Here is a 10946-nt window from a genome sequence, read left to right as displayed (position 1 = left end):
TACTGTTGTGAACTGGAAGAAATTCACTCAGCTCTGGCAGTTGTCCAAGAGCCTGAAAGTGCTCGTCACCACAAAAGCAGCTACTGAGACCCCCCCCAAGGAACCCTGAGTCACTCTGAGACAAAGGCACCTCCTGTGAAAGCAGGCAGAACTGGATGACAGAGCTTAACCTCTTAAGCTTAAACAGTTTAACCTCAACAAATTAAGATACATAAGTAATCAGCAAAACTATAGCTCATAGAGATGTCATTTATTTCATGCAAAGCTCTACAATATCCTATATTTTAATAATGAATCATATAAACATTAAAAAAATTCATTACATCACAGTAAGTTACAACACTACAAAGGAATTGACTGTCAGTGAGTTTGTCAAAATTAAACTAAGAAACATTATGCATAGATAAGGCCAAAGATGCTAACTAACTTACTGATAGCACTTTGCAGATTTTTCCAAATATAGATTTGAAAATGTAGTGAGAATCTACTGGAAAAAAAAAACAAAAACAAAAAACAATTAAATCTACAACCTACTGACCAGGTAGGAAAATATCCATTGTTATACATCCAGTAATAAAGGCTGATTAAAGATAAACTTGGCATCATGCACCCCCACATGAAAAGTTACCATTTTGAAAATTGTGATTGGACAGACATTTGAAGAGATTTATATTCTATTTCACCCAGGCAACTGAGTTATATGAAGGCAAAATACCAAGCTCTTTATCAATGCAATGTGGAAATCAGGCTTCTGGTATGCTTTTCTTGGATACTGATGTATGTACATATACATATGGAGAAACTTAGGAAATGCAGGCATGTTTCAAATTCACATCAGAGTACTTCACTTTAGAATATTGTACTAAATAAGTATGTTGAGTCAGAACTTATTTTATTTAAGGATGACTTTAAACTACTCAAAAGCAATACTACAATTATTTACTTACAAAACCATTTATAAAAATTAAATACCAGGGAAATAACAACATCAATAGTTAGAGCTTTTTGTACTTCTCGATGTTATAATTTATATTAGGTTATAGTAATTTAAAACATAGGTATACATATTCTCTATCTTCTAAAATGAAAAAAAAAAATCCTTCAAGTTGTTCTCAAAATAAAGACAAAAACAAATCCATTGGATTGTTTAAAAAAAATAAATAAATAACAACGCAATCTCTCCCCTGCCACTTGGCATGCCTAACAGGGAAGATATTAGCCAGTATTCTTTCAATAAAGACAGAGATTTATGTCCTAATACCAACTGCAAATGCTATGCATTTTAATAGGCTGTCAATTTGCCTTACATGTCTGCCATAGTCAGCCACTCCCAATATCCTTTTGCACCAAGCACAGCAAAATTCTTTTACAAGTAATCAATATAATCATAAAAGGAAAGTTTTTCTAGGAAGAAGCAAAAATATCTTTTAAGATAATGGTAACAAACTTACGCAGTCTTTATTAAGAAAATTTTAAATTATAGCAAGACCTCACCTGATCTCAACACATAAATCATTTGCAAATGTTGCAGTGGCTAATATGGAAGGAACTGGACATGAGAGCATGCTCCCTTGGCAGTAGAAAGGAGGGCAGTCCTGTCCTGGGAGGATGGCTCACGGGGTGAGATCCTGAAACGGTGCCAAACCTGTCTCTAGCCACAAAAGCCACTGATTTGGAAGTACTATCCAAAAAGAAAGCAAATTACACTCCTCTTGTAATCCTTAATCTATTCCTCTTCTAAACACGTGCATTTTTATGAATTCCTTTTTATAATGAAATATCTCACAGTTCTTAATGTTGGGTATTTTTAAATCATTTTATTCAAAATTTTACAGTGAAAATATTTTTTACTGCAGTATCCTCTTTAGTAACATCAAAGAAAATGCACTGAGCTAGTATGCACTATGCTTCCATTGAGATACTGTTCACTAGTCTAGCAAATGTCTTTTACTACTTCAGGGACAATACTGCTACTTCATAGAGTGGGATTTGACATCAAGTAGTTCCTTTTGAGAGTACTGCTCATTAACAACTGTGTACATAAACAAAAGAGAAAAGTCTATCAGTACATGAAAGTCTTGTGGTGAAGGGAGGTGGGAGGGAAGAAGGCACAAAGAAAGGCAAACTGTACGTGCATTTACCTCTTAGCTTTTAAAGTTAAATATTGTATAGTCCATTGCGCTTTGAAATCCAAGTGTGTATAACTCTTTGGGGACACGTTTTGTCTCTTAGTACAAATGTACTATCATCCTTGGAATTTTTCAGGCATGGCCCATTCAAATTTTAAGTATAAATTTTACTTTACAGCCTGAACTGTAGTTATAGGTTTTATTTTCCCTGTAATATGGTAATCAACATACTATTGAAAACATTTCTTAAACCTATTAAAGGAATAAAATGAGGTCTGTAAATAAATATAAATGAAATTTGTTCATTAGCGTGCTAAAATACACTTGAAAACACACGCTGACTTTCCTGCACTCAATGTGAACATATTTATGCTTATGTGTTAGACTGGACAGTTTCAGTGGTAAAGGCCAGATACGTATCAACAAGCAATCTTTTTTTGGGGGGGACAACATATATGCAGAATCTCATCTGTTTTTACGATGCTTTAACTCATAACACTTTTGTAAAATGAGATCCTTTTGTGGGATAAAACTATTCTAAAACTCTGGTATGTATGTAGTCCAAAAGCAAATATTTGTAATTATATTTATATTTTAATTCTTCTTAGAATTCTTTTACAAAAATGTGCTATTAATAAAAGGGTTATATAGTTTTAAAAGGTAAATTAGCAATATATATAACTGATTTCTTGAAATTTATAGATTTTTTTCTATAATACTTATTTTGATTTATTAGCTTGTTAAATATTCTTAACTAATAATTATTTAAAAAAATTGATCTGGGTGCTGTGGCACATTTCTGTAATTGTAGAAATTGGGAGGTGGAGGAAGATCAGGAGTTCAGGGCCATCCTCAGTTATATACAGAGTTTGAGGCCAGCCTGGTACATGAAACACTTTCTCAAAAAACCAAAATTTTAGATAATTCTATGATATTTGTTAACATGTAAGAAAAAGAATACCAGAAATAATTCTTTAAGAAAACCACTTTGCACATAAAGCATATGAATTCTGTAGTAATATTATGACTATGTCATTATATGTTAATACATGTCTGAAAAAAAATACTGTACACACTATCAATGTTTTACTTAGAGCAGCTTAATAAATATTAACTTAATTTCTCAGAAATAAAGTCAAGGCTTCCAGCTTTAAATTACTGCCTTCTAAACTCAAGTTTACCCAACAAAAGTAACTTTTCTATATGGTTGCATACAAAACCCTGTAAGAAAAACTCCTTAAAATTTTGAACACTCTGGATCATTGAAACAACAAAAACTCACTGTGGAAATAACTCAAAAAACTACAAAGAGATGCAGTATTTGTGAAAAATCTGCACATATATGTATACTTCGGTTAGTGTAATCTTAAAGGGAAGTACCTGAATTCCTTTGCATGTTCCTATCAATCTGTCTTAGTGCATTATGAAAGTCAATAGTAAAACTGGACAGTCCTTCTCTTTTTATCCTTCTACTCTGACATCTAAATATTAAGGGAAAAAAGTCAAAAACATATTGAAGAAAAATATTTCAAAGTAAATCCACAGAACAAAGAATGAGTCACTATTTCAGGAACTTCACACAAACTAGTTCATTTTGCTTTGGGGACTTTGAAGCTTCTCAAAGGCCCCTTCTGCGATAATCACCCCTGTCCCTTCAAAGTACTAGGAAAAGGAGAGAGGGGGTGGGGGAGGGAGGGAGAGAGGGAGGGCAGGAGCGAGCAGCACAGCAGACAACTTGCTTTGTCTTTCTAAACCCCAGCAGAGCACATGATCATCAATTTAACTCCCTCACAACAGTTTAGTGAGGTAGATCAGTAGGAAAGTAGTAAATAAGTCCTTCATTCTGAAAATGAAGAAACTGAGGCACTGAAAGATTCCGTGATCTGCCAAAGGTATTCCAGGAACCAATCATGAAATTATAAACAGCATTACATTATCACTGTTCTGGTCAACTGCTCTCTGACTGCATTTCACAGTAAAAGGTTATAAGCATTGTGTCCTAGGATCAAGGACTATGCAGCCTTCAATTCAGGGTAAATCTATCTATTGATAATTATTTAAAGGGGGATCTATGTGGAAGGTCATTAAAAAATGCAGCCATTAAAAAAGAGATGAGAATTGAATACTTCCTTGCAGTATTTCTACAGAACTATCCTCAACATATGACAGAGTAACACTTGAGCACTAGTAATAACTGCAAGGAAAATAGGTGTGAAACTGTCCTGGACAAGTTCAAGTCTGATCACCCCATGTAGAATGTATTCTGTAAGAGACACAAATAGAACAATCCCTGCTAACACTTGCTAAGCCATGTTCACTTGGAAATAAAACACTGGCTCTTTAAAACATAATACCCAACTTTGGCTTAAATGCAAAAGTTGAAACAACCAATTTAAAATAATAAGCATGTTTAACAAACAAGTTATTACTATACATTTTCATCCTAATACATTTTTCTGTTTTTTTTCTAAGCTGTAATTTAAGTGTTAGTAATATTCATAAATGGATTATTTTCCTTTTTAACATTCAATAGCTGAAACAGCCAGATGTTTTCTTTACAAGGAGCATTAACAGGCATCTTTTAAATATTTGAGAATTGGGGCTGGAAAGATAGATGGCTCAGAGGTCAAGAGCACTGACTCTTCTTCCAAAGGTCCTGAGTTCAATTCCCAGCAACCACATGGTGGCTCACAACTATCTATAAAGGTGTCTGATGCCCTCTTCTGGTGTGTCTGGAAACAGCTACAGTGTACTCATATAAATAAAATAAATCTTAAAAAAAATGTAAATATTAGAGAATCTGGGGACCTCTTTGGCTATAAAATAAACAAATGTATTCATCACTAATATTTAGGATTTTTCTTGGATGGAATGAGTATCATCAAGTCAATATTCTAAGTGTTAAAGATGAACATTTTTCTCTGAAATGAGAATCTTTTACAAAGCAATATCAAAACCATAAAAATATCATTACTACAAAGACAGAAAAGAATAACATATCATCCAATTAGAATACACATGCTAAGGACACTATCAATTGAAGAATCATCTTAATTACACATGCATAATCCCACGGAAGTGTATACAGATCTGAAGAAGAACTGTTTACATTCACTTATGTCTGATACATAAGCTTTAAGACATGAGTTTAGTGAATATGGTAATTATTTGAGGTCTCAGTTCACTTTCAGTTCTTTGGAAAATGTAGGTTGAAAATTTTTAAAGAAATAGTAAAAATTTAAATTACAGTTACAAAATTGTAGAATTTAGTATGACTTATGGCTTCATTGAACTTTAAAATAACTCTCCTAAAAATTAGCATGAAATCAAGTTAGCTCTGTTTATCATGAGTTGAATCCTCCCACTTAACTACCCTTTAAGGCAGATGCTTCAGATGGTATCCAATAAAGCCTATCAGAAAAGAGGATGCTCTATTCAACAAACCATAACCTAATATTGTTAAGATGTGATCGATGTTTCAATGCTGTTTTTTTATCTTCACACCATTTATAGAGAGAACAGAGGAAATGGGGCACAAAGATGTTCACAAGGGCTCAGCTGATGTGTTGACCTTGGTTACTTGATCTATGAATTACTTCAGACTTTAGATATCTTCAAATATTATGCTGGAAGACATGGAGAGATATCGTCCACCAGGTTGATACCTAAAATGTAAACATACAAAAATGATCTAAAAATATAAAAAATGGAACTGATTACACAATTTGTAAAGACCATAACATTTATTCACTAGCTAAAAGTAGAACTCTATCTCCTAAAATTATAATCTAAAAGGACTTAATTGTAAATCAACTAGCAACTGTAAGAAACATTCTACAGACTGTATAACTAACCATGCTTAATTTTAAAATATAGAGTATTCCAGGGATTATGCTACTTATAGATAATAGAACAGTAAACATCTTTAGTATGTGTAATTATTTTTGTTTTTATTTTTGAAATTAGCATACAAAGCTTATTTATGGCATGAATGCATACACATGTGCACATACACACACACATATCATTACACTGTATTCATATTCATTCCCGTCCACTGTTATCTCTAGCCCTGTTTCCTTTTTGTTGTTCTTTTTCCTCCCCACAGCAATCCTCCCTTCTGATCCTCTCTTCCGCCCCACCTAAGATCTTTTTCTTCTACCTCATAGTCTCCTCAATACTTCTATGACCCTTTCATGACTTTTAGTTACAAACATTTTCTTTCAAAGTCATGTTTACATTTCTCCTTTTGGATGGATAAAATCCCTTTGTATAAAGAGATCACATTTTCTTTTAACTTTTCATCTGTTGGTGGACATTTTGGCTGGCTCCATGTCTTTGCTACTATGAATAAAGAACAATAGATAGAGATGTGCTAGTATCTCTATGGTAACCCACTTATGAGTCTTTGTAGGTATAAACAGTGGCAGAATTGGGTCATATGGCAGCTCTCTTTCTATACTATTTGTTTTATTGTTTCTCATGGCAAAACAACAGAAGACATAGGCTTTGTAGTCAAGGTACTGGAGTTAAAAGCCTGACTTATAAACTATGCAACTCAAGGCAAATTACTGAGCCTTTGAGGACATTAATCCAGTAAGAATTTCTGTAATAAAAAAAAAAAAATGTTGTTAAAATGTTTATATCGTATTTGACATCAAAACATATTAGACATACAGATATGACTAAAGATAATAAATGTCGGGGTCTGGCGAGATGACTCAGCGAGTAAGAGCACTGACTGCTCTTCTGAAGGTCCTCAGTTCGGATCCCAGCAACCACATGGTGACTTACAACCACCCGTAATGAGATCTAACGCCCTCTTCTGGTGCATCTGAAGACAGCTACAGTGCATTACGCCAGAGCAAGCGGGGCCAGAGAGCAAGTGGGGCCGTCCTGAGTTCAATTACTAGCAGCCACATGATGGCTCATAGCCATCTGTACAGCTAGTATACTCATACACATAAATAAATCTTAAAAAAAAAAGATAATAAATGTCATAAATGGAATTGTCAAACAGAGATATAAATATAGTCATAATTCCTTGTTCTCTGTCTTACTTCTTTCTTAATTCTAATGTTACTACTGTTATATAAAAAGACCCATTTCAATTATAACTAGTGAATGATATAACTTTTTGGTGCATCTTTGTCTTTCTTCAGCAGAGCTCACTGTATTTCTGGCATGGATTTACTAACTGGCCTAGGGCAGCCTCCTATCTTAGCTGCTTAAATACTGAGATTACAGGCAAGCATCACCACATCTAGCAGAATGTCATAACTTTTAAAAACATAAACTAATTAGACAGTATAAAAAGGTGTCAAATGCCAAGGGCATGGATTAGCTGGTAGATGTCTGCTTAGCATATCCAGCTCCCTGGGCTTAACGCTCCAGTACTAAATAAACTGCCTATGGTGGTGCACACCTCTAATAGAAGGTCAATGCAAGGGGACCAGATCACAATCTCCCTCAGCTGCTAGAAGGCAACCTGGGCTCCATGAGACTTGGTCTCAAAAAGCAAAGCTAACCAAAAAAGGTATTAAGTATTACTTCATATTTTTGAATTGATAATGAGAAAGAAATCTTTTTCTTGTTATGCAGGGTCTCCAACCAGGGCCTTCTGTATTCCAGACAAACACACTCCCACCAAGCTTTCTCCTCAACACAATATTTTTCTCATGCTTATTTTTCTTTTCTTATGTTGTTTTCAAGCTCCTTATATCAATTCATCATTAAAATCTCAGAAACACACAAGAGCCAAATGACACAGCCAGCACTTACCTTCCTGACTCAGGTTCCAGAGAATCATCAGTAAATGTTTCTGCATTAAAATCCAGAGGTTCTGCATCCTGGAGAAGTTCTATTCGGTCTCTTTCAGTCCTGTTATTAGCCCTGGTGTATTTGGATGCTATTCAAAAGAAAAAAAAACAAAAAAACAAAAAAACAATGGCTACTTCTCTATTGCCTTTGAATTTATGAATCACAGGGAAAAAAAATCAAGAGTGTAGCAAATGCTGATCATGAAAACAATGACTATAAGTTGTTTGGTTCTTAGAAAATCAGATTCAACTTATGACAGTATAATATAAAACAAGGACAATTTATTGAGCCATCTAGGTAGCTCAAAGCAGGTAGTGCGACAATTTAGAAAAGAAGATTAGAAGCTTTATTTAATTATGGTTATCACCACAGTGAAGTTGTGTGAAACTTCATTTGGTTTCATAATGAACCTTTATTTATTTATTTTGGCTAGAAATTTGAGGTATATAGCAGTTCAACTTCAACTCTTGAAGAAAAGAATATCTATCCCATAAAGCAAAAACAAGGGCAATACTGGCCAAATAGATAAATAAATAAAACTCTATAACTACTTTGAATTTTTCTAGATACTATATTAAAAATTATAAAGACACAGCTGAAATTAATTTATTCAAAAATACTGCCAACACAGAGGCACCCACACTGCAAGTATTCAGTGGCCTCATGGGTAATGCTTGACATGTAGGTCATTACAGTCCCAATAAGCATCCCTTCTCTACATGAATAGGGTTTCTTGTAAACAATTTACATTATCAAAGTCTTGCTTTAGGCAAAATCAAGTATTTAAAAAAAAAAAAACGGGACTGGAAAGATGACTCAGCTGTATTGGACATTTGCTCCTCTTGAAAAGAATCAAGAGTTCAGTTTCTAACACACATCACATGGCTCACAAATGCCTATAAGTCTAGTTTCAGGGGATCTGTTGCTCTCTTCTGGCCTCTGTATGCATTGCACCCACAAGTACAGAGATTAAAGACTCAACTTTATGAGAGAGTTCTTTTGGAAAACTTAGGCAAGATGTTTGTATCATCTCTTTGTCTCCTTGGCCTCTTTCCTAATGTGGTGATGCAATATTATGACAATATCTATGACATTTTAAGAGACTGAAACTTTTGCTGGGCATCACAGCCAGTTAACATATCTTGAGGTCACAATACAGCTATCTTATGTGTATTCAGCCTATTCATTCCACCTGCCTTTACCAAAGCAATATAACAATCTATCTATCTTTGGGTTTCTCATGTAATCAATTTTTACAACCAAAGATACTGCATAGCGATAATCTTAAGTCATATACTGGTCTGTGGCCTTGATCTGGAACAATATAAGTGCTAAAAGCAGTAAATACAAAGGTTGAAAGAAATCTTCTAAAATGAATATATACTCATGGATATTGAATGATAAGTAATGATGTTTGAGGTACTATTTGTTATCTGGTTCTGTTGGGATCAGTTGTAGCCAGTGACTGAATCCCTTGAAAAACTCTTATTAAAGATTTAGGTAAAATATCTGGGTAGTGGTAGCAGCAGCATACCTTTAATCCCAGCAGTCAGGAGGCAGAGGCAGGTGAGGTTCAGGTCAGCCTGGATACAGAGCTAGGTCCAGGACAGCCAGGGCTACATAGAGAAACCCCATTTTGAAAATCAAAACCAAAAAGGTTTCTGTAAAGTATTCCATTCTTTCCCCCACGTGATTCTCTCTGTGCTATTCCAAACACACACACACACACACACACACACACACACACACACTCACACACTCACACACACTTATACACATACACTCACACACACACACTCACACACACACACACACACACACACACACACACACACACAAAGTCATATAGGGACAAATTCACAAGGCAGCCTTCAGGAAGGCACAGATTCAGACTCATGCCACAAACAGACAGAGAGAAGATGGAGACAGGAAGCATGGAGTACAGAATTCAACTCTAGATTCATTCTAGGCTAAATGAGCCCAAGGGGAAGTGCTTTTTTTTTTCCCTTAATGTGACACTGATGCATTATTGGTTACTTGGAAGTAATCATGAATGTGCTTAAGTCATTCACTTAAGTTTGTTCCTTGTCTCTCATGCATTTATCCATCCAACAAATACTGGTTCTCTAACTCATCCCAGGGATGCAGAGAAGGTTCAATATATGAGAATCCATCAATGTAATCCACCATATAAACAAACTGAAGGAAAAAAATTACACAATTATCTCATTAGATGCTGAAAAAGCCTTTGATAAAATCCAATACTCCTTCATGTTAAGGTATTAGAGAAATTAGGGATACCTAAACATAATAAAAGCAACATACAACAAGCCAGTAGTCTCTATATCAAACTAAATAGAGAGAAACTTAAAGCATTTCCACTAAAATCAGGGACAAGATAAAGCTGCCAGCTCTCTCTTTCCCTATCTTTTCAACATAGTACCTGAAGTTCTAGTCATAGCAAAAAGACAACTAAAGGAGATCAAGTGGATACAAATTGGAAAGGAAGAAGCCAAAGTATTACTATTTGCAAATGATATGATAGTATATATAAGCGACCCCAAAATTCTACCCGAGAACTCCTACACCTTCAGCAAAGTGGCTAGATATAAAATTAACTCAAACAAATAAGTAGCCCTCCTTTATACAAATGATAAATGGGCCAAGAAAGAAATTAGTGCTAATAATACCTTTTACAATAGCCATGAATAATATAAAATATCTTGGTGTAACTCTAGCCAAGGTCTGAAAGATCTGTATCACAACAACTTCAAGTCCCTGAAGAAATAAACTGTAGAGGACATCAGAAGATGGAAAGATATCCCATGCTCACGATAGGTAAATTAACATAGTGAAAATGGCCATCTTATCTAACTCACTATCTAAAGCTTTGTATTTATTCTTTTCTTATTTTTTTTTTCTTTTTTGGTTTTTTGAGACCGGGTTTCTCTGTATAGCCCTGGCTGTCCTGGAACTCACTCTGTAGACCAGGCTGGC

At 34.7% G+C, this 10946-nt stretch overlaps 1 protein-coding gene across 3 annotated transcripts in view; it reads right to left on the bottom strand.

Annotated features, from left to right (window-relative positions):
* Positions 1-234: 234 nt before the first annotated feature.
* Positions 235-10946, bottom strand: part of Lmbrd2 (LMBR1 domain containing 2) — a 65519-nt gene continuing 54807 nt past the window's right edge. The window contains exons 17-18 of one of the 3 annotated variants that reach the window (XM_031360536.1): positions 7911-8037; positions 235-5794 (exon numbers count right to left, since the gene is read on the bottom strand). In XM_031360536.1, the coding sequence (XP_031216396.1) occupies positions 5734-5794; positions 7911-8037 (188 nt within the window). In that variant the 3' untranslated portion in view covers positions 235-5733. The remainder of the gene's footprint in view (positions 5795-7910; positions 8038-10946) is intronic. The other 2 variants (XM_031360537.1, XM_031360538.1) reach the window with 2 other exon arrangements.

Source organism: Mastomys coucha, unplaced genomic scaffold (assembly GCF_008632895.1).
Source record: "Mastomys coucha isolate ucsf_1 unplaced genomic scaffold, UCSF_Mcou_1 pScaffold8, whole genome shotgun sequence".
NCBI classification, from domain to species: domain Eukaryota; kingdom Metazoa; phylum Chordata; class Mammalia; order Rodentia; family Muridae; genus Mastomys; species Mastomys coucha.
Note: the sequence above shows the minus strand (reverse complement) of the source record. Positions and strands in the feature narration are given on the sequence as shown.